Source organism: Oncorhynchus kisutch, linkage group LG8, assembly GCF_002021735.2.
Source record: "Oncorhynchus kisutch isolate 150728-3 linkage group LG8, Okis_V2, whole genome shotgun sequence".
NCBI lineage: Eukaryota > Metazoa > Chordata > Actinopteri > Salmoniformes > Salmonidae > Oncorhynchus > Oncorhynchus kisutch.
This window is the reverse complement of record NC_034181.2, coordinates 10,042,335-10,065,876: the sequence shown is the minus strand read 5'-3', so window position 1 is coordinate 10,065,876 and position 23,542 is coordinate 10,042,335. Positions and strand designations below refer to the sequence as shown.

General features: G+C 45.2%; 1 protein-coding gene across 1 annotated transcript in view; it reads left to right on the top strand.

Annotated features, from left to right (window-relative positions):
• The window catches only part of LOC109894960 (tight junction protein ZO-2), a 185,609-nt gene that overhangs the window by 149,042 nt on the left and 13,025 nt on the right, over positions 1 to 23,542 (top strand). The window contains exons 8-16 of the mRNA XM_031829493.1: positions 5,319 to 5,424; positions 10,229 to 10,377; positions 10,618 to 10,681; positions 14,076 to 14,226; positions 14,563 to 14,671; positions 16,653 to 16,872; positions 19,658 to 19,842; positions 22,760 to 22,855; positions 23,420 to 23,503. Of these exons, the coding sequence (XP_031685353.1) occupies positions 5,319 to 5,424; positions 10,229 to 10,377; positions 10,618 to 10,681; positions 14,076 to 14,226; positions 14,563 to 14,671; positions 16,653 to 16,872; positions 19,658 to 19,842; positions 22,760 to 22,855; positions 23,420 to 23,503 (1,164 nt within the window). The remainder of the gene's footprint in view (positions 1 to 5,318; positions 5,425 to 10,228; positions 10,378 to 10,617; positions 10,682 to 14,075; positions 14,227 to 14,562; positions 14,672 to 16,652; positions 16,873 to 19,657; positions 19,843 to 22,759; positions 22,856 to 23,419; positions 23,504 to 23,542) is intronic.

The following is a 23,542-nucleotide window of genomic DNA, read 5'->3' as shown; positions in this document are numbered from 1 at the left end:
TAATCACTATCTATTTTGTACTGTGTGATTTATTAAGTACAATAGGTTGAATAATGCCAATGGAACGCATATTTTATTTTTACTTTACATTTACTACAAATATTTTACTGTACATTTAATTGTACTTAAAAGTAGATACAGAACAAATGCATCTTATCTTTGTACCACTTAAAGTGAATTGTTAATCTTCCCATAGAGGCGGCAGGGTAGCCTAGTGGTTAGAGCGTTGGACTAGTTGAAATTAAGAATTTGTTCTTAACTGACTTCCCGAGTTAAATAAAGGTAAAATAAAAGAAATTGCTTTAATACTGAGTACATCATATTCTGTCATTAGTAAAAACCTGCAACAACTTAGAGAAAGGGTAGTAACTTGACTACTATTCAATTCCAAATACTGGAGTTGCATGAAAAACCAAGGCAAGATTACTGCATCATTATAACCATAGCAACAACATATTCATATTCTTCCTTCCGTGTCTAACAGGAGTTGAATACTACCGGATTTGAGTGAATTAGTGTCAGTGTTTTTGTCTCAACCTACTGTATATTGTTTGTTCAATGTACAGCATCACATTACCATTTCATACAAAGTGTGTTATATTCAGGGCTAATCATACATGGTCTGTTCCTGTCATTGTGGCCAGTGATAGACTGATCCCAGTCCAGCCCAGGAAAACAGACCTGACTTCCCTGCCTGTCAACTGTCACAGTATATCAAGCGCGGATAGGCCGATTACCAGGAAGTAGTGTGTGGCTGAAGGCCCCTATAGGCTGAAGACAGGAAATGGGAGGGCAGTTGAAGATTTGAACAGAGAAGAACAGGAACACTGTCAGGCTGCCTGTCAACCTGTCAACCTGTCTTTCTGTCGAACTGTCTACCCAGCAGACGGTCTGTTTGTCAGTCTGTTTGTTGGGTTGATTGTCTAGCCGTCTGTCTAGCTAGCCGACGGTCTGTTTGTTGGGTTGATTGTCTAGCCGTCTGTCTAGCCTTCTACGCCATCAAAAGGAACATAAAACTTGACATAGGATCTGACTAAAAATACTTGAATAAGTTATAGACCCATTGCCCTTTATGGTTGTGAGGTCTGGGGTCAGCTCACCAAACAATAATTCACAAAATGGAAGAGATGCCCACACATTTCACCACAAAGTCCTCACTTACAGAGAGAGGATCCTAGAGAAGAGTCCCTTCAGCCAGCTATTTCTGGGACTGTTCACACAGAAACACAAACAGACCCCACAGAGCCCCAGGACAGCAACACAATTAGACCCAACCAAATCATGAGAAAACAAAAAAATAACTATTTGACACTGGAAAGAATCAACCACAAATTGGAGCAAACTAGAATGCTATTTGGCCCTAAACAGAGAGTACACAGTGACAGAATACCTGACCACTGTGACTGACCCAAACTTAACAAAATCCTTGACTATGTACAGACTCAGTTATCCTAGACTTGCTATTGAGAAAGGCCGCCGTAGGCAGACCTGGCTCTCAAGAGAAAACAGGCTATGTTCACACTGCCCACAAAATGAGGTGGAAACTGAGCTGCACTTCCTAACCTCCTGCCAAATTACCATATTAGAGACACATATTTCACACAGATCCACAAAGAATTTTAAAACAAATTAAACATGAATAAACTCCCATATCTGTTAGGCGAAATACCGCAGTGTGCCAACACAGCAGAAAGATTTGTGGCCTGTTGCCATGACAAAAGGGCAACCAATATTTATCTGTCTAGACAAAAGGAGACAACCAGACCGCTCTGTCCAATACAAAACACCAAACACACCAGTTAAACCAGACCGCTCTGTCCAATACAAAACACCAAACACACCAGTTAAACCAGACCGCTCTGTCCAGTACAAATCACCAAACACACCAGTTAAACCAGACCGCTCTGTCCAGTACAAATCACCAAACACACCAGTTAAACCAGACCGCTCTGTCCAATACAAAACACCAAACACACCAGTTAAACCAGACCGCTCTGTCCAATACAAATCACCAAACACACCAGTTAAACCAGACCGCTCTGTCCAGTACAAAACACCAAACACACCAGTTAAACCAGACCGCTCTGTCCAGCACAAATCACCAAACACACCAGTTAAACCAGACCGCTCTGTCCAATACAAAACACCAAACACACCAGTTAAACCAGACCGCTCTGTCCAATACAAAACACCAAACACACCAGTTAAACCAGACCGCTCTGTCCAATACAAAACACCAAACACACCAGTTAAACCAGACCGCTCTGTCCAATACAAAACACCAAACACACCAGTTAAACCAGACCACTCTGTCCAGTACAAAACACCAAACACACCAGTTAAACCAGACCACTCTGTCCAGTACAAAACACCAAACACACCAGTTAAACCAGACCGCTCTGTCCAATACAAAACACCAAACACACCAGTTAAACCAGACCGCTCTGTCCAGTACAAAACACCAAACACACCAGTTAAACCAACCACAGTGCACAAGCTTTGACATGTTAATTTCATGTTTCCATGTTTCAATTCACCCGTCAATAAACCCATTCACCTCTCTCTTATTTTAATACCTACCAGTTATTGTTACGTGAGGCTCTCCTGCTAGAAATACACAACTTTTTGTTGTGAGAGGCACGTCTGTCTGTCGGGATGTCTGTCGGGATGTTTGTCGGGTCGGTCTGTCAGACTTTGTCTGTCTGTCTGTCTAGCTAGCCATCTGTGTCTGTTTGCCCATCTGTCCAGCCTTCTGTCTGTCCAGCTGTCTTTCTGTCCAGCCGTCTGCCTGCCTGTCCAGCCATCTGCCTGTGTGTCTATCCATCTGTCTGTCAGCCTGTCTTTCTGTCGTCTGTCTGCCAGGCCTGTCAGACTGTCTTTCTGTCGTCTGTCTGCCAGCCAGTCTGTCTGTCTGTCCAGCCATCTGTCTGTCTATCAGGTTGTCTGTTTGTTGGGTTGATTGTCTAGCCGTCTGTCTAGTCGTTGGTCTGTCAGGCTCTCTAGCTGTCTGTTTGTATGTTTAGCCGCCCGGCTGTCTGCCTGTCTGTCTGTCCTGTCATCTACTTGTCTGTCTAGCCTCCTTCCTTTCTGTTGGACTGTCTGCCTGTCTGTCTAGCTCTTTTCCTGTCTGTCTAGTTGTCTGCCCGTCTGTCTAGCTGTCTGTTTTGTCTGTCTAGCCATCTCTGTCGGGCTGTCTGTCTGTTGGGCGGTCTATCTGTCAGGCTGTTTGTTGGTCTGTCTGTTGGGCTGACTGTCTGTCAGGCTGCCTGTCGGGCTGTCTGTCAGGCTGTCTGTTGGGCTGTCTGTCAGGCTGTCTGCATGTCTGTCTGTTGGGCTGTCTGTTGGGCTGTCTGCCTGTCTGTCTGTTGGGCTGTCTGTTGGGCTGTCTGCCTGTCTGTCTGTTGGGCTGTCTGTTGGGCTGTCTGCCTGTCTGTCTGTCTGTCAGGCTGTCTGCCTGTCTGTCTGTTGGGCTGTCTGTTGGGCTGTCTGCCTGTCTGTCTGTTGGGCTGTCTGTCAGGCTGTCTGCCTGTCTGTCTGTTGGGCTGTCTGCCTGTCTGTCTGTTGGGCTGTCTGTCTGTCTGTCTGTTGGGCTGTCTGTCTGTCTGTCTGTTGGGCTGTCTGCCTGTCTGTCTGTTGGGCTGTCTGTCAGGCTGTCTGCCTGTCTGTCTGTCTGTCTGTCTGTTGGGCTGTCTGTCTGTTGGGCTGTCTGTCAATAGTACTTTACAGGAGCTGCTCATGAGGACTGTTAATGCAACCGGATCATGCACTTTCAGATGCAACACCACCATTCACAGTAACACCCTCACCTCTCTCTCTCTCTCTCTCTCTCTCTCTCTCTCTCTCTCTCTCTCTCTCTCTCATGTTATCACTCCTTCATTCTCTCGCTCTTATGTTCTCTTTCCCTCCATTTTCCCTCTTTCATCTCCCTCCCCATCCGTTCTCTCTCTCTTTCTCCCTGATGAGGACCAGTCATCACTTTTTCCCCTCCACTGTTCTTCCCTACTGCGTTACAGCTACAGTCTGTCTGAATGATTCTAACTCTAATGTAATGAATAGAGATTTAATGGCCCGTCCCAGGGAAACATCGCCATGGTCACTATCACATTCACTCAAATCACTTTTTAATTGGCCAAAAATGAGATGTGAATAAATATATTTGGTAATGGAGTGAGACTGAATACACTACGACACTGTAGCTAATGCCAACGCCTTAGATCAATGGGGCATAGTCTGGTGCCTTGAGTTTTGACCAGGAAAAACTCTGGGCTAGAGTTTTGGGTTATAACGAACAGCCTGGAGTTTTTCCTGGTTAGTGTTACGTGGTAAGGAACAACTCAGGGCACTAGATATGATGTATCCATCTACACATGGTCTCTCCCTCTCTATTTATCTCTCTCATTCTCTCTCTCTCTCTCTCTCTCTCTGGCACCTGGCTCCGCTTTTCTGCAGGCACACACATCCCCTTCTCCTCTCCTCATCCCTCCTCCTCTCCCAAATCTAGGACAGCCACAGTTTGAGAAGGTAAAAACCATGAAAGACAAATGAAAGGCTTCTCATTGGCAAAGAGATCAGAGGGAATTAATCTTAATCTGATCTATCTAGTTGTAGGATACATAGCCACACTGATCTGGATTCATCTTAATCTGATCTACCTAGTTGTAGAATGTATAGCCACACTGATCTGGAGACTAACCTCTTCAATTGTTATGAGTCATGGATAGTATCATATTTCATACTAAATACTGTATGTCAGCCATTTTATCATGACTTTGTCAGATCTTCAGAGTTTCTATAGTACAGTATAGTACAGAACTGCATGCAGTGTGAAGTCACTCAGGACATGGTATAGAGAGGCAGAACACAAAATTCAGTAACTCCTCCACCTCTATCTGATTCCAACACAGCTAGGGGACTGGTGATGGGCCTTCTTCTTGGGACAACCAATCAGGTTTCCACTGGTGTACAAATTCTTCCTGGTGAAGTGAACACATTGAATACGATATGTTTATATCTAATCTCTCTGTTTCTCACTCACTCTGTCTCTCTCTCTCTTCCACCCTCTCTCCCCCTCTCTCTTTCTTTCTCTCTTTTTCTCCCTCTCTCTCTCGCTCCCCCTCTCTCTTCCACCCTCTCTCCCCCTCTCTCTTTCTTTCTCTCTCTCGCTCCCCCTCTCTTCCTCCCTCTCTCCTCTCTCTCTTTCTCCTCTCTATCTTTTTCCCTCTCCCTGTCACTCCCCCCCTCTCTCTCTCTTTCTTTCTCCCCCCTCTCTCTCTCTTTCTCTCTCTTACTCTCCCTCTCCCTCTGTCTCTTTCTCTCAGATATTTCAGAGATGGAGTCCTACCATTCCTACTCTCCCCAGGAGGACAGGAGATCTCGCCACTCTGACCTCTCCTCCCATTCCTCTAATGAGAGAGACTACCACAGGTAGGATGGAGGGAGGGAGGTGGGAGGGAGGGAGGTATAGTAGTTCTATAATAGATAGATAATTGAACCTGTCCGTTGAGGAATAGATGGATATGAGAAGAGGGGAACACAGAAACAGTGTACCTCAGTCAGAAATATTATGAAAGTTGTGACTGTACTGTGTAATAAATAATGACTGATATGACTGAGTGGAGGGAGTGGATGGATGGATAGATAGATGATGGATGACTGAGTGGATGGATGGATAGATAGATGATAGATGACTGAGTGGATGGATGGATAGATAGATGATGGATGACTGAGTGGATGGATGGATAGATAGATGATGGATGACTGAGTGGAGGGAGTGGATGGATAGATAGATAGATAGATGATGGATGACTGAGTGGATGGATGGATAGATAGATGATGGATGACTGAGTGGATGGATGGATAGATAGATGATGGATGACTGAGTGGAGGGAGTGGATGGATGGATAGATAGATGATGGATGACTGAGTGGATGGATGGATAGATAGATGATGGATGACTGAGTGGAGGGAGTGGATGGATGGATAGATGGATGATGGATGACTGAGTGGAGGGAGTGAATGGATGGATAGATAGATGATGGATGACTGAGTGGATGGATGGATAGATAGATGATGGATGACTGAGTGGAGGGAGTGGATGGATGGATAGATAGATGATGGATGACTGAGTGGAGGGAGTGGATGGATGGATAGATGGATGATGGATGACTGAGTGGATGGATGGATAGATAGATGATGGATGACTGAGTGGAGGGAGTGGATGGATGGATAGATAGATGATGGATGACTGAGTGGATGGATGGATAGATAGATGATGGATGACTGAGTGGATGGATGGATAGATAGATGATGGATGACTGAGTGGAGGGAGTGGATGGATGGATAGATAGATGATGGATGACTGAGTGGAGGGAGTGGATGGATGGATAGATGGATGATGGATGACTGAGTGGATGGATGGATAGATAGATGATGGATGACTGAGTGGAGGGAGTGGATGGATGGATAGATAGATGATGGATGACTGAGTGGATGGATGGATAGATAGATGATGGATGACTGAGTGGAGGGAGTGGATGGATGGATAGATAGATGATGGATGACTGAGTGGAGGGAGTGGATGGATGGATAGATAGATGATGGATGACTGAGTGGAGGGAGTGGATGGATGGATAGATAGATGATGGATGACTGAGTGGATGGATGGATGGATGGATGGATGATGGATGACTGAGTGGAGGGAGTGGATGGATGGATAGATAGATGATGGATGACTGAGTGGATGGATGGATAGATGGATGATGGATGACTGAGTGGAGGGAGTGGATGGATGGATAGATATATGATGGATGACTGAGTGGATGGATGGATAGATAGATGATGGATGACTGAGTGGATGGATGGATAGATAGATGATGGATGACTGAGTGGATGGATGGATAGATAGATGATGGATGACTGAGTGGAGGGAGTGGATGGATGGATAGATGGATGATGGATGACTGAGTGGAGGGAGTGGATGGATGGATAGATAGATGATGGATGACTGAGTGGATGGATGGATAGATAGATGATGGATGACTGAGTGGAGGGAGTGGATGGATGGATAGATAGATGATGGATGACTGAGTGGAGGGAGTGGATGGATGGATAGATAGATGATGGATGACTGAGTGGAGGGAGTGGATGGATGGATAGATGGATGATGGATGACTGAGTGGATGGATGGATAGATAGATGATGGATGACTGAGTGGAGGGAGTGGATGGATGGATAGATAGATGATGGATGACTGAGTGGATGGATGGATAGATAGATGATGGATGACAGTGGAGGGAGTGGATGGATGGATAGATAGATGATGGATGACTGAGTGGATGGATGGATAGATAGATGATGGATGACTGAGTGGATGGATGGATAGATAGATGATGGATGACTGAGTGGATGGATGGATAGATGGATGATGGATGACTGAGTGGAGGGAGTGGATGGATGGATAGATATATGATGGATGACTGAGTGGATGGATGGATAGATAGATGATGGATGACTGAGTGGATGGATGGATAGATAGATGATGGATGACTGAGTGGAGGGAGTGGATGGATGGATAGATAGATGATGGATGACTGAGTGGAGGGAGTGGATGGATGGATAGATAGATGATGGATGACTGAGTGGATGGATGGATGGATAGATAGATGATGGATGATTGAGTGGAGGGAGTGGATGGATGGATAGATAGATGATGGATGACTGAGTGGAGGGAGTGGATGGATGGATAGATAGATGATGGATGACTGAGTGGAGGGAGTGGATGGATGGATAGATAGATGATGGATGACTGAGTGGATGGATGGATAGATAGATGATGGATGACTGAGTGGAGGGAGTGGATGGATGGATAGATAGATGATGGATGACTGAGTGGAGGGAGTGGATGGATGGATAGATAGATGATGGATGACTGAGTGGATGGATGGATGGATAGATAGATGATGGATGACTGAGTGGAGGGAGTGGATGGATAGATAGATGATGGATGACTGAGTGGATGGATGGATAGATGGATAGATGGATGATTGAGTGGAGGGAGTGGATGGATGGATAGATGATGGATGACTGAGTGGAGGGAGTGGATGGATGGATAGATAGATGATGGATGACTGAGTGGATGGATGGATGGATAGATAGATGATGGATGACTGAGTGGATGGATGGATAGATGGATGACTGAGTGGATGGATGGATAGATGGATAGATGGATGACTGAGTGGATGGATGGATAGATAGATGATGGATGACTGAGTGGATGGATGGATAGATTTATTATTTATTTACCTTTATTTAACCAGGTAGGCAAGTTGAGAACAAGTTCTCATTTACAATTGCGACCTGGCCAAGATAAAGCAAAGCAGTTCGACAGATAAAACGACACAGAGTTACACATGGAGTAAAAACAAACATACAGTCAACAATGCAGTATAAACAAGTCTATATACAATGTGAGCAAATGAGGTGAGAAGGGAGGTAAAGGCAAAAAAGGCCAAGATGGCAAAGTAAATACAATATAGCAAGTAAAATACTGGAATGGTAGTTTTGCAATGGAAGAATGTGCAAAGTAGAAATAAAAAAATAATGGGGTGCAAAGGAGCAAAATAAATAAATAAATTAAAATTAAATACAGTTGGGAAAGAGGTAGTTGTTTGGGCTAAATTATAGGTGGGCTATGTACAGGTGCAGTAATCTGTGAGCTGCTCTGACAGTTGGTGCTTAAAGCTAGTGAGGGAGATAAGTGTTTCCAGTTTCAGAGATTTTTGTAGTTCGTTCCAGTCATTGGCAGCAGAGAACTGGAAGGAGAGGCGGCCAAAGAAAGAATTGGTTTTGGGGGTGACTAGAGAGATATACCTGCTGGAGCGTGTGCTACAGGTGGGAGATGCTATGGTGACCAGCGAGCTGAGATAAGGGGGGACTTTACCTAGCAGGGTCTTGTAGATGAGATGATGAGATAGATGATGGATGACTGAGTGGAGGGAGTGGATGGATGGATAGATAAATGATGTGGAGGGAGTGGATGGATGGATAGATAGATGATGGATGACTGAGTGGATGGATGGATGACTGAATGGATGGATGGATGAATGGAAATATGTGAGATTAGTTACAGGAGGTGAGCTACAATATACACTGTATATACAATGTATACAGTGCCTTGCGAAAGTATTCGGCCCCCTTGAACTTTGCGACCTTTTGCCACATTTCAGGCTTCAAACATAAAGATATAAAACTGTATTTTTTTGTCAACAACAAGTGGGACACAATCATGAAGTGGAACGACATTTATTGGATATTTCAAACTTTTTTAACAAATCAAAAACTGAAAAATTGTTCCAGTATACTGTTGGTCAGGTAGAGGTATTGTTCCAGTATAGGACAGGTAAAGGTACTGTTTCAGTATTGTTCCAGTATACTGTTAGTCAGGTAAATGTACTGTTCCAGTATTGTTCCAGTATAGGACAGATAGAGGTACTGTTCCAGTATTGTTCCAGTATACTGTTGGTCAGGTAAAGGTACTGTTCCAGTATTGTTCCAGTATAGGACAGATAGAGGTACTGTTCCAGTATTGTTCCAGTATACTGTTGGTCAGGTAAAGGTACTGTTCCAGTATTGTTCCAGTATAGGACAGATAGAGGTACTGTTCCAGTATTGTTCCAGTATACTGTTGGTCAGGTAAAGGTACTGTTCCAGTATTGTTCCAGTATAGGACAGATAGAGGTACTGTTCCAGTATTGTTCCAGTATACTGTTGGTCAGGTAAAGGTACTGTTCCAGTATTGTTCCAGTATAGGACAGATAGAGGTACTGTTCCAGTATTGTTCCAGTATACTGTTGGTCAGGTAAAGGTACTGTTCCAGTATTGTTCCAGTATACTGTTGGTCAGGTAAAGGTACTGTTCCAGTATTGTTCCAGTATACTGTTGGTCAGGTAGAGGTATTATTCCAGTATTGTTCCAGTATACTGTTGGTCAGGTAGAAGTATTGTTCCAGTATTGTTCCAGTATTGTTCCAGTATAGGTCAGGTAGAGATACTGTTCCAGTATTGTTCCAGTATACTGTTGGTCAGGTAGAGGTATTGTTCCAGTATTGTTCCAGTATAGGTCAGGTAGAGATACTGTTCCAGTATTGTTCCAGTATACTGTTGGTCAGGTAGAGGTATTGTTCCAGTATTGTTCCTGTGTCCAACCTGTCCAGTGTGTCCTTCCCACCCAGACCACTAACCAGCCTGGAAGACTCTCCAAGGGTAGCCAAGATGTCTGCCATGGCCTCACCTTTCAGGGTTCCCCCGCTACAGGACCCCCCCTCCCCGGGCCCTGCCACCCTGGAATCAGAGGGTCCGCCACGCCTCGACGAACCACCAGGTACCCACAATGCATATGTTACCCACATTGCAATGCATCAAGAACAAGTGGCCTCAAATCCTACCTAGGTCCTGTTTAAATGTAATCTTATAGCATTAGTACCCAGATTTTTAGACTACTGCTTTACAACCTGACATTGTCCTTCAGTGGATGAGTATGTCGCCAACGAGTCATTGATGAGAACTCACCCATCACTATTTGTTTCAATGTGTTAATGCATATGTGTTTGTTGTTTTCCAGCGTCAGCAAAGACCACTCCTAAGATTCTGCTACGCCCCAGCCCAGAGGAGGAAGAGCTCTACGGGTGAGTAAGATCACAGCCCAGAGTTATACTGCTTTATAAGAAACCCTGACCTGACTGTTTAGTAAAGGTTACATATGGAAGAGGAAGAGTCAGAGGAAGAGGGGCAGGAGAAAGAAAGGAGTGATACTATTTCTCTAGTCTTTTAATTTGACTGAACCTTTATTTAACTAGCCAAGTCAGTTAACATCTTTGTTGTCAATCTTCGTTTAAATAAGTACTAATTCTTAAGACCGTCATGGTACCAATATTTGCTTCTAACACATCAGATTTAAACTCGGCAAAAAAAAAGAAACAGCCATTTTCAGGATCCTGTCTTTCAAAGATCATTCGTAAAAATCCAAATAACTTCACAGGTCTTCATTGTAAAGGGTTTAAACACTGTTTCTCATGCTTGTTCAATGAACCATAGACAATTAATGAACATGCACCTGTGGAACGGTCGTTAAGACACTAACAGCTTACAGACGGTAGGCAATTAAGGTCACAGTTATGAAAACTTAGGACACTAAAGAGGCCTTTCTAATGATTCTGAAAAACACCAAAAGAAAGATGCCCAGGGTCCCTGCTCATCTGCGTGAACGTGCCTTAGGCATGCTGCAAGGAGGCATGAGGACTGCAGATGTGGCCAGGGTAATAAATTGCAATGTCTGTACTGTGAGACGCCTAAGACAGTGCTACAGGGAGACAGGACGGACAGCTGACCATCCTCGCAGTGGCAGACCACATGTAACAACACCTGCACAGTATCGGTACATCCGAACACCACACCTGTGGGACAGGTACAAGGTGGTAACAACAACTGCCCGGGTTACACCAGGAACGCGCAATCCCTCCATCAGTGCTCAGACTGTCTGCAATAGGCTGAGAGAGGCTGGACTGAAGGCTTGTAGGCCTGTTGTAAGGCAGGTCCTCTGAAAATAAAAGAGAGCCACACACTCTAGGAGCTCAGATACCAACGTTTCGACAGCCAAGCTGTCTTCATCAGGGTATAATCACAAACACTGCGGCATGACTCGTTTATATAGTGTCAAAAGACACAGGTGTCTGTAATCATGGCCAAGAGTGGCCTAATATCATTGGTTAATAATCAAATATTAAAATGTCATACAAAGAACAGCATACAAACAACAAATGGATAGCATACGATCATAGATTCATTTGACTATACAAGCTTACAAAACAATTACAATGGCAAAGTCACAATAATCACAAGAATGGCTTCAGATCAGTCTACGTTGAGACCGAAGGGCGCAAGGGTCTTTAAATTAAAGATCCAGGCAGCCTCTCGTTTTCACAATAAATTATCAAGGTCACCCCCTCTCCTAGGGAGGGTGACATGTTCGATGCCAATATAACGCAGAGACTAAATCGAGTGGCCTGCCTCCAAGAAGTGGGCCGAAACTGGATAAGTAAAGTTTTTACACCTAATGGTGCTACGATGCTCTGAGATACGTAAGGCAGGTCCTCACCAGACATCACTGGCAACAACGTCGCCTATGGGCACAAATCCACCGTCGCTGCGTTACACCGAGGCTTGTACTCTGGAGCGGGATCGATTTGGAGGTGGAGGGTCCGTCATGGTCTGGGGCCGTGTCACCGCATCATCGGACTGAGCTTGTTGTCCTTTTTATGCTGAGTTTATGTCCTTAAACCGATTATTTAAAAACCATGCACAGAAGAAGTTATAATGATAGTTCCGTTGCTCATGGCAGCCAGAAATACTCCAGTCGGCCTTCAACTTGATTTACTCAATGATTTTTATTTATTTATTATTTAATAACTTGGCAAGCCAGTTAAGAACAAATTATTATTTACAATGACGGCCTACCAAAAGGCCTCCTGCGGCTGGGATCAAATAAAAGATGTTGGACAAAACACACATCACGACAAGAGAGACAACACAACACTACATATAGAGAACTAAGACAGCAACACAACATAGCAGCAACACATGACAACACAGCATGGCAGCAACACAACATAGCAGCAACACATGACAACACAACATGGCAGCAACACATGACAACACAACATGGCAGCAACACATGACAACACAACATGGCAGCAACACATGACAACACAACATAGCAGCAACACATGACAACACAACATAGCAGCAACACATGACAACACAACATGGTAGCAACACATGACAACACAACATGGTAGCAACACATGACAACACAACATGGCAGCAACACATGACAACACAACATGGCAGCAACACATGACAACACAACATAGCAGCAACACATGACAACACAGCATGGCAGCAACACAGCATGGTAACAACCCCACATGACAACACAGCATGGTAGCAACACATGACAACACAACATGGCAGGAACACATGACAACACAGCATGGTAGCAACACATGACAACACAGCATGGCAGCAACACAGCATGGTAGCAACACCACATGACAACACAGCATGGCAGGAACACATGACAACACAACATGGCAGGAACACATGACAACACAGCATGGTAGCAACACATGACAACACAGCATGGTAGCAACACATGACAACACAGCATGGTAGCAACACATGACAACACAGCATGGTAGCAACACATGACAACACAGCATGGTAGCAACACATGACAACACAGCATGGTAGCAACACAACATAGCAGCAACACATGACAACACAACATAGCAGCAACACATGACAACACAACATAGCAGCAACACATGACAACACAACATAGCAGCAACACATGACAACACAACATGGCAGCAACACATGACAACACAACATGGCAGCAACACATGACAACACAACATAGCAGCAACACATGACAACACAGCATGGCAGCAACACAGCATGGTAGCAACACCACATGACAACACAGCATGGTAGCAACACATGACAACACAGCATGGTAGCAACACATGACAACACAACATGGCAGCAACACATGACAACACAACATAGCAGCAACACATGACAACACAACATGGCAGCAACACATGACAACACAACATGGCAGCAACACATGACAACACAACATAGCAGCAACACATGACAACACAGCATGGCAGCAACACATGACAACACAGCATTGCAGCAACACAGCATGGTAGCAACATCACATGACAACACAGCATGGTAGCAACACCACATGGCTGCAGCACAACATGGTAGCAGCACAGAACATGATACAACCATTACTAGGCACAGACAACAGCACAAAGGGCAAGAAGACAACAATACATCACGTAAAGCAGCCACAACTGTCAGTATGAGTGTCCATGATTAAGACTTTGAATGAAGAGATGGAGATAAAAACCTGTCCAGTTTGAGTGTTTGTTGCAGTGTGTTTATGTTTGTATCTCACCTACTGAGCTGATCCTGCAGGAACCACTTGTAATCTTGCCATCCATTCAGGGCTAACACGGTGATGGTGAGTTTCCAGAAGGGGGACAGTGTGGGTCTGAGGCTGGCGGGGGGCAACGATGTGGGCATCTTCATCGCTGGCATCCAGGAGGGCAGTCCTGCCGAGGAGGAGGGCCTACGCACTGGAGACCAGATCATAAAGGTAACGACCTTTGACCTTTGGAACTGTGAACGACCTTGACCGTCTGAATTCAACACAAAACTTGTAAAACCAAAAGCAAAGCAAACATCTGTGAAAGTGAACACAGACTTTCTGAAAGATCTGTTGTGGAATCTAGTCAGTTAAACAACCCTTCGTTTCCCTGTGTGTGTGTGTGTGTGTGTGTGTGTGTGTGTGTGTGTGTGTGTGTGTGTGTGTGTGTGTGTGTGTGTGTGTGTGTGTGTGTGTGTGTGTGTGTGTGTGTGTGTGTGTGTGTGTGTGTGTGTGTGTGTGTGTGTGTGTGTGTGTGTGTGTGTGTGTGTGTGTGTGTGTGCGCAGGTGAATAAGGTAGAGTTCCGAGGCATAGTGAGAGAGGAGGCTGTTCTCTGTCTGCTGGAGATTCCTAAAGGAGAGGATGTCACCATACTGGCCCAGAGTAAACCTGATGGTGAGGCTTTACACACTTCAACATTCTGTTTCACGGTGTTCTAGAGTCTTACACAGCAGTGTTCTAGAGTCTTACACAGCAGTGTTCTAGAGTCTTACAGGGCATGTCAGTGTTCTAGAGTCTTACACAGCAGTGTTCTAGAGTCTTACAGGGCATGTCAGTGTTCTAGAGCGTTCTAGAGTTTTCATCATGTTTCGCTGTGTCCCATGGGCTTTCCTAGGGTTTTAGGTTCCAATATATATCCAACCCCAGAGGGTTCTAGACATTTTGTTCTTGGTTGCCCTTCAGTATTCACTAGAGTTATCCACATAATGGGATTTCATTGCAGTAGAAAAATACTTGGATTTTTCCTACTTTACCTGGGAGATACGTTTGCGTTCACTAAATGTTTGCTTTCATTAAATTATAGTTTTCCTGATGAGACATTTAGGCTGAGTTTCAAATAAACAATGTGGAACAGCTTGACAGGAAGGGAGAAGGTCTAGTTGAATCGGTGCTTTATGTAGGATAAGAGAGGATTCAAGTGAACAGTGGAATAACCCCCTGAGCAGTGGTTCATACTGTCCTCTCCATGCTCCTCTCTACTCATTACACACACACACACACACACACACACACACACACACACACACACACACACACACACACACACACACACACACATACATACAGAGGGGCACACAAGTCACTGAATGAGAACATTGCCTCATAAACCCTTTGCCCTGAATTGTGACATGTAACTTGTAGACTGTCTGTATATGTGTCAGTGTGCTGTGTCAGTGTGCTGTGATAGTGTGCTGTGTCAGTGTGCTGTGTGTGCTGTGTGTCTGTATAACTGTGTCGGTGTGCTGTGTGTCTGTAATAACTGTGTCAGTGTGCTGTGTGTCTGTAATAACTGTGTCAGTGTGCTGTGTGTCTGTAATAACTGTGTCAGTGTGCTGTGTGTCTGTAATAACTGTGTCAGTGTGCTGTGTGTCTGTAATAACTGTGTCAGTGTGCTGTGTATCGATAATAACTGTGTCAGTGTGTCTGTAATAACTGTGTCAGTGTGCTGTGTGTCTATAATAACTGTGTCAGTGTGTCTGCAATAACTGTGTCAGTGTGCTGTGCGTCTATAATAACTGTGTCAGTGTGTCTGCAATAACTGTGTCAGTGTGTCTGCAATAACTGTGTCAGTGTGTATGTAATAACTGTGTCAGTGTGTCTGTAATAACTGTGTCAGTGTGCTGTGTCTGTAATAACTGTGTCAGTGTGCTGTGTCTGTAATAACTGTGTCAGTGCGCTGCGCGTCTCTCACTCACTCACACACACACACACACACACACACACACACATCTTTCCATGGTGTGAGATAGTGCCTCTGGGGTACAGGTCTACCAGTGTGATCTGTAGACTGAATGGGTACATAGAACATGGGTTGTAAAAGAGCCACTTGTTCCTGTTGACGTTCATTATGCCTGGTCGTTGAAAGCTACAGATTGTGCTCGTAAATTAGTGCTGGGCTGGACCAAAAGCCTGTACAAGCTGTAGCTCTCCAGGACGAGTGGTTGGTGACCATTGATCAGTGGTGGCTGGTGGTACTTTAGATCGGAGGACGGGCTCATAGTAATGGTTAGAATGGAATAAATAGAGTAGTATATCAAACATTCCATGGACACCATTTCAGACAATATTACAAGCCCTTCTCCCCTCAGCAGCCTCATCTGCCACTGGTCTACAGTCAGTAGTATGAGCAGGGAGGGAATCAGGGAGTGAAGCCTGATCTCTCTCTCTTTCTCTTTTCCTCGCCCTCCCTCCCTCCCCCCTCTCTCTTTCTCCCCACTCTCTCTCTCTTTCTCTTTTCCTCGCCCTCCCTCCCTTATCCCCTCCCTCCCTCCCCCCTCTCTCTTTCTCCCCACTCTCTCTTTCTCTTTTCCTCGCCCTCTCTCCCCCCCTCTATTTTTCTCCCTCCCTCTCTCTCTGCTCCCCTCCCTTTCTCCAGTCTACAATGACATCCTGGTGTCGGGTCGTGGGGACTCCTTCTTTATCAGGACTCATTTTGAGTATGAGCGGGAGGCCCCCCAGAGCCTGGCTTTCTCCAGAGGGGAGATCTTTAAGGTGGTGGACACCCTCTACGACGGCAAGCTGGGCAACTGGCTGGCCATCCGCACCGGCAAGGACAAACAGCTGCTAGAGAAGGGCATCATCCCCAACAAGAGCAGGTAATCATCCCGAAGGCATCATCCATAATGAACAGGTAATCATCCCTAAGGCATCATCCATAATGAACAGGTAATCATCCCTAAGGCATCATCCATAATGAACAGGTAATCATCCCTAAGGCATCATCCATGATGAACAGGTAAACATCCCTAAGGCATCATCCATGATGAACAGGTAATCACCCCTAAGGCATCATCCATAATGAACAGGTAATCATCCCTAAGGCATCATCCATAATGAACAGGTAATCATCCCTAAGGCATCATCCATGATGAACAGGTAATCACCCCTAAGGCATCATCCATAATGAACAGGTAATCACCCCTAAGGCATCATCCACGATGAACAGGTAATCACCCCTAAGGCATCATCCATAATGAACAGGTAATCATCCCTAAGGCATCATCCATAATGAACAGGTAATCACCCCTAAGGCATCATCCATAATGAACAGGTAATCATCCCTAAGGCATCATCCATAATGAACAGGTAATCATCCCTAAGGCATCATCCATAATGAACAGGTAATCACCCCTAAGGCATCATCCATAATGAACAGGTAATCATCCCTAAGGCATCATCCATAATGAACAGGTAATCACCCCTAAGGCATCATCCATAATGAACAGGTAATCACCCCTAACTAGAGCAGGTGAGATGGACTAGGAGGAAACTAAATGAGAGTTTCTGAAGACAGGATTTGGCCCTGCTATAGTAACTTTTCGAGGACAGATACGATTCCCTGGCCATCAGTTGACTGTTAGGGGAGTGTTCAGTCACATCAGTACCATCTCTCTCTGTCACGTTGGTATGAAGAGATTCGGGAGACAGACGCAGGAATCGTTTTTTTTAACTGTACCTCAATTACGGCGTAGAGGCACGGGGACGAAGACCAAACAGAGACGTAACAAAACACAAGCTACTAACCCCAAACAAAAGATGAGCACCTCAAATAAATAACATAAGCTCACAATGAATATCATACTGGACGAGACCCGTAATCATCTGCACAATCCACAAGGGCACGAAAGCCCAAAACACACAGCACAGGTCCTCACAGTACCAACGGACCTTGTAACAATAATCAACAGCATCACAGGTGAACAGAAGGGCACAGATATACACATACAATCAGTGGGAATAGGGGACAGGTGTCCGTGATGACAGTTCAGGAGGGATCTGTGACACTCTTCTCTCTGTCTTACAGACTCCTCGATCACACACTGTCTCTCAACTTTGATCCCTACACACACACACACACACACACACACACACACACACACACACACACACACACACACACACACACACACACACACAAACTGAAACATCTATTTTGTATTGTAAACACACCTGTCTTGGTTCATCTGTCTTCATCTCCCACACCAACTTACTCTCTTGTAACTCTAGCATACTTCCCTCTCCCTCTCACCATCCTGTCTCCTCATCCCCCCTCTTCCCTCCTTCTCTCCCTCTCACCATCCTGTCTCCTCATCCCCCCTCTCCTCTCCTTCTCTCCCTCTCACCATCCTGTCTCCTCATCCCCCCTCTTCCCTCCTTCTCTCCCTCTCACCATCCTGTCTCCTCATCCCCCTCTTCTCTCCTTCTCTCCCTCTCATCATCCTGTCTCCTCATCCCCCTCTTCCCTCCTTCTCTCCCTCTCACCATCCTGTCTCCTCATCCCCTCTTCCCTCCTTCTCTCCCTCTCATCATCCTGTCTCCTCATCCCCTCCTTCTCTCCCTCTCATCATCCTGTCTCCTCATCCCCTCCTTCTCTCCCTCTCATCATCCTGTCTCCTCATCCCCCTCTTCCCTCCTTTTCATCATCCCCCTCTTCCCTCCTTCTCCCCCTCTCATCATCCTGTCTCCTCATCCCCTCCTTCTCTCCCTCTCATCATCATGTCTCCTCATCCCCTCCTTCTCTCCCTCTCACCATCCTGTCTCCTCATCCCCTCCTTCTCTCCCTCTCACCATCCTGTCTCCTCATCCCCTCCTTCTCTCCCTCTCACCATCCTGTCTCCTCATCCCCTCCTTCTCTCCCTCTCACCATCCTGTCTCCTCATCCCCTCCTTCTCTCCTCCCCCTCTCATCATCCTGTCTCCTCATTCCTCTCTTCCCTCCTTCTCTCCCTCTCATCATCCTGTCTCCTCATCCCCTCTTCCCTCACAATTTCTTTCTCTTGACCACTCCTCACCTCTCATCACTTTCTGTTCTGTTCTGCCCCGTCTCACCGAATGTCTCAAACTCTCTCCCTGTCTCTTTCATGCCCTCTCTCTCTCAGTTCAATTCAAGGGGCTTTATTGTCATGGGTAACAGATGTTAACATTGCCAAAGCAAGTCAAATGGATAATAAACAAAAGTGAAATAAACAATAACAAATGAACAATAAACATTACACTCACGAAAGTTTAAAAAGAGTAGAGCCATTTCAAATGTCATATTATGTCTATATACAGTGTTGTAATGATGCAAATGGTTAAAGTACAAAAGAGAAAATAAATAAATATGAATATGGGTTGTATTTACAATGGTGTTTGTTCTTCACTGGTTGACCTTTTCTCGTGGCAACAGGTCACAAATCTTGCTGCTGTAATGTAACACTGTGGTAATTCACCCAGTAGATATGGGAGTTTATCAAAATTGGATTTGTTTTCAAGTTCTTTGTGGATCTGTGTAATCTGAGGGAAATATGTGTCTCTAATATGGTCATACTCTCTCTTTGTCTGTCGGTCTCTCTCTCTTTCCCCCTCCCTCTCCCTCCCTCCCTCCCTCCCTCCCTCCCAGGGCTGACCAGATGGCGAGCGTCCAGAACTCCCATAAGGCCGCTGGGACGGACCGGGCTGACTTCTGGCGTCTGAGGGGTCAAAGGGCAGCCAAGAGAAAGGAGCTGAGGAAGAGCAGAGAGGACGTCAGCGCTACGCCCGTCGCCACACGCTTCCCCGCGTACGAGAGAGTCGTGCTCCGAGAGGGTTGGTCTGACATTCTAGGGAAACGACACAAGAAATAAGAGTTGGTAGAGGAGAGGAGAGGAGAGGAGAGGAAGAGGAGAGGTAGAGGAGAGGAGAGGAGAGGAGAGGAGAGGAGAGGAGAGGAGAGGAGAGGAGAGGAGAGGAGAGGAGAGGAGAGGAGAGGAGAGGAGAGGAGAGGAGAGGAGAGGAGGAGAGGAGAGGAGAGGAGAGGAGAGGAGAGGGGGAGATGAGATGGAGGGAGAAGACACAGGGAGGAGAGAAGAGGAGAGAAGTGAGGGAAAGAGGGGGAGAAGAGCGAGAGAGGTTGAGGGTAAGTATATCATTGAGGAGAGGAGAGGGGGAAGTTGAGGAGAAGTATATCATTGAGGGGGAAGTTGAGGAGAAGTATATCATTGAGGTGAGGAGAGGGGGAAGTTGAGGAGAAGTATATCATTAAGGAGAGGAGAGGGGGAAGGTGAGGAGAAGTATATCATTGAGGTGAGGAGAGGGGGAAGTTGAGGAGAAGTATATCATTGAGGGGGAAGTTGAGGAGAAGTATATCATTAAGGTGAGGAGAGGGGGAAGTTGAGGAGAAGTATATCATTAAGGAGAGGAGAGGGGGAAGTTGAAAGGCAGGCCTGCATTGGGAAACAGACAGGAAACAACACACACACAGGAAGGGGTGGGAGGGAGTGTGGGGTGGGAGGGAACAGTGAGAGAAAGATGGTTGTCACGCTAAACACAGGAAATACACACCACAGGGGAGAGAGGGCATGTCAATGGGTCAGACAGGAGCTACGCCGTTCTGGAGAGGATACAGGAAGGGGGAAAAGGAAGATGGCGAGAGAAAGTTGACAGGAGGAGATGGAAGGGAGAGAGGAAGGGAACGCCAAAGAGGAGAAAGACAAGGTTACAGAAGAATGGAAAGTGACATTAGAAGGAGATAACTGGACAGAAGGGTAGAACAGGAGGAAGAGGAGGAGGAGTGTATCTATGAAACGAAGGACAGGGATGTATTAAAGCAGTTGCTCTTTCTCTGCTGTTGTTTCAGTCAAGCAGACAAAACAGAAACAATGGTGTTCTATGGCTGACAGGACTGAGACAGGACTGAGACAGGACTGAGACAGGACTGAGACAGGACTGAGACAGGACTGAGACAGGACTGAGACATAACTTTAATGGGCCTGGTCTATTGTTTCACCTATCAGACACTGTTGGCCCCTCTAGCCACACACTTTTATACCCCCTAACGTTGTGCATGATAGACCCACTAATAGTCATGTTGTTTTGAGGTTGTACAGTGGTTGGTCCAATAAAAGTTTATGAGTATGCTGTGGGACTTAGAGGTAATTTGTGGTTTAGTATGGTACCCTGCGTCACCACTTCATTGCTCCAGACCACCACAAGGGGGAGTTAGAGCACTGTATATGCTTTTGGGTATTACTGTGTCTCTAACTGACAATGAATGGGCCACATAAACCTCAATAGAAACTGATAATTGTGCACGACTTCAGTATTACTTACTAAAACTGTTGTTACACTGGGGTTTTTATTATTTTATTTTGTTAGGATTATTTTGGTTGTAGGCCACTCCTGACCCGTCATGTTGTACAGCGCCTGAGTGGCGCAACGGTCTAAGACACTTCATAACAGTGCAGGCTGTGTTTCTACAGATGCTGGTTCAATACCTGTGCTGGCCTCGACTGGGAGACCCATGAGATGACTGTAGATCTTTGGTTTCTCTCCCTATAAAAACAGAAATAAATCATTATAAATAACAAACTGGCTTTATTTACAAATTAGTAACAATGTCTCGCCCCATGTTCAAGAATGGTATTTTTCTCTCTCATTATATATTATTTGAAAACAAAATCATCTCCGAAATATTGTTATTTTTTAACAAGTTATTATTATTATTAGTATTATTATTAATTTAGAATGATATAAAAGCCCGTTGGATATTCTCACAGATCTATTATTAACCCTGTCATTAGCAGGACAATATATATTGGTCATGGCTCCTGAGTGGGGCACAATGGGATTTCCTTGCAGTTATCCAGCTATATCCACTGAAAGCGTGCGAGGTTCAAGGCACGAGGGCAGGGGGTACGGGATGTGCCGCAGAGCCACGCATAGAAGACAGAGTTAGCCCATGGGGAAGGGAGGAGGAAGGAGGAGGAAGGGGAGGGGGTGGACCACCCCGCCACACTGGGTAGCACAGAGCAACACTTTAAGGGGCATTGCACTAATAATGGCGCTGACTAGGGAAACGTTCCTGCTGTTATTAGTGCCAGTCTGCACGTTCAAACTAAAATAATGTAACTAATAATGGCATCTTTATGCTTTCGTTAATAAAATAATGATAAAAATACTCTTTCAAATTACTTTGGGAATAAATATCACTGAATTACAGAAATGTTGGAACAAAGTTGTCTAATGAAGGGAAACAAATAGTTGCTTACTGGAAAATGCTCTTTCAAAACACACACGGTCACGTTGTACAGCGCCATTATGGCTATTAGCAGGTAGCTGGACAATAGACTTGCCTAGAAGGAGGGTAGGGGGAGAATTCTATCGTCAAATGTATCTCTTACTTAGGTTGGCTGTATCACAACCGACAGTGATTGGTTTAAATTTCAGTTTTGGCCTTTATTCAGATTACAATTGCTCACTTTCATTTTATTGAAAACTTTTAAAAAAGGCCTTTTTGGGTTGGAGGGTTTGTAATTTTTTCCTGTAGTTCATTCAGTGTAATTGGAGAATCCAGTGTCTCCAAATAGTTGATTACAAGATTTCTAATTTATATATTTTTGCTGTTTGTTCTTTGTTATAGGGTGTTATAGTGATTTATCCACACATCTCTGTTTTGGATAGATAACTCTTTGTGTTGTTCTTTGTTTTCTCTCTCTCTCTCTCTCTCTAATATACTATACTGTAGCTGGTTTCAGACGTCCTGTGGTTCTGTTTGGACCTATAGCTGATGCAGCCAACGACAAGCTTGCTAACGAGCTGCCTGACCTGTTCATCATTGCCAGTAAGGACCTCACACAGTGTGTGTGTGTGTGTGTGTGTGTGGTGGCGTGTGTGTGTTTTCGGAAGGATAGTAAAAACAAGTACAATTCAGACAAGCGGGGACACTTATTTTAGGCTTAGGGGTAATGGTTAGAATTAGGGTTAGGGGTTAGGGTTAGGAGTTTGGGCTCATACACACCAATAACTTAGCACCTCTGAACATAATTTTCAAAACCGAGTGCGCACCACATTTACATTTAGAATCGCATGAAAAATGCTGGCAGTCAGACGGCTACAGCAGGTGGTCCCTAAAACACTTTGCGATGAACGATCGGCAGACAAACGCTAGATCCATTTTCGGTGCGATGTGTGTGAGCCTTTAGGGATTCCGGAGTTCAAGTTAGTTTTTGGTCCCCACGACAATAGTAAAACAAACGTGTGTGTGTGGATGCGTGCGTTTGTGTCTGTCTGTGTGTGTATGTCAGTTTGTCTGTCTGATTTTGAGTCACACTAGTACTCATTGAATGAGTAACACTGTGTCTGTCTCTCTGTGTCCGTCTCTCTCTTCGTCTCTGTCCACCGTCAGAAACGGAGCCTAAAGATGCCGGTTCAGAGAAATCCTCAGGAGTAGTGAGACTCAACACCATCCGCCAGATCATCGAGCAGGTTTGAGTTCTCTCTCTCTCTCTCTCAATTCAATTCAAGGGCT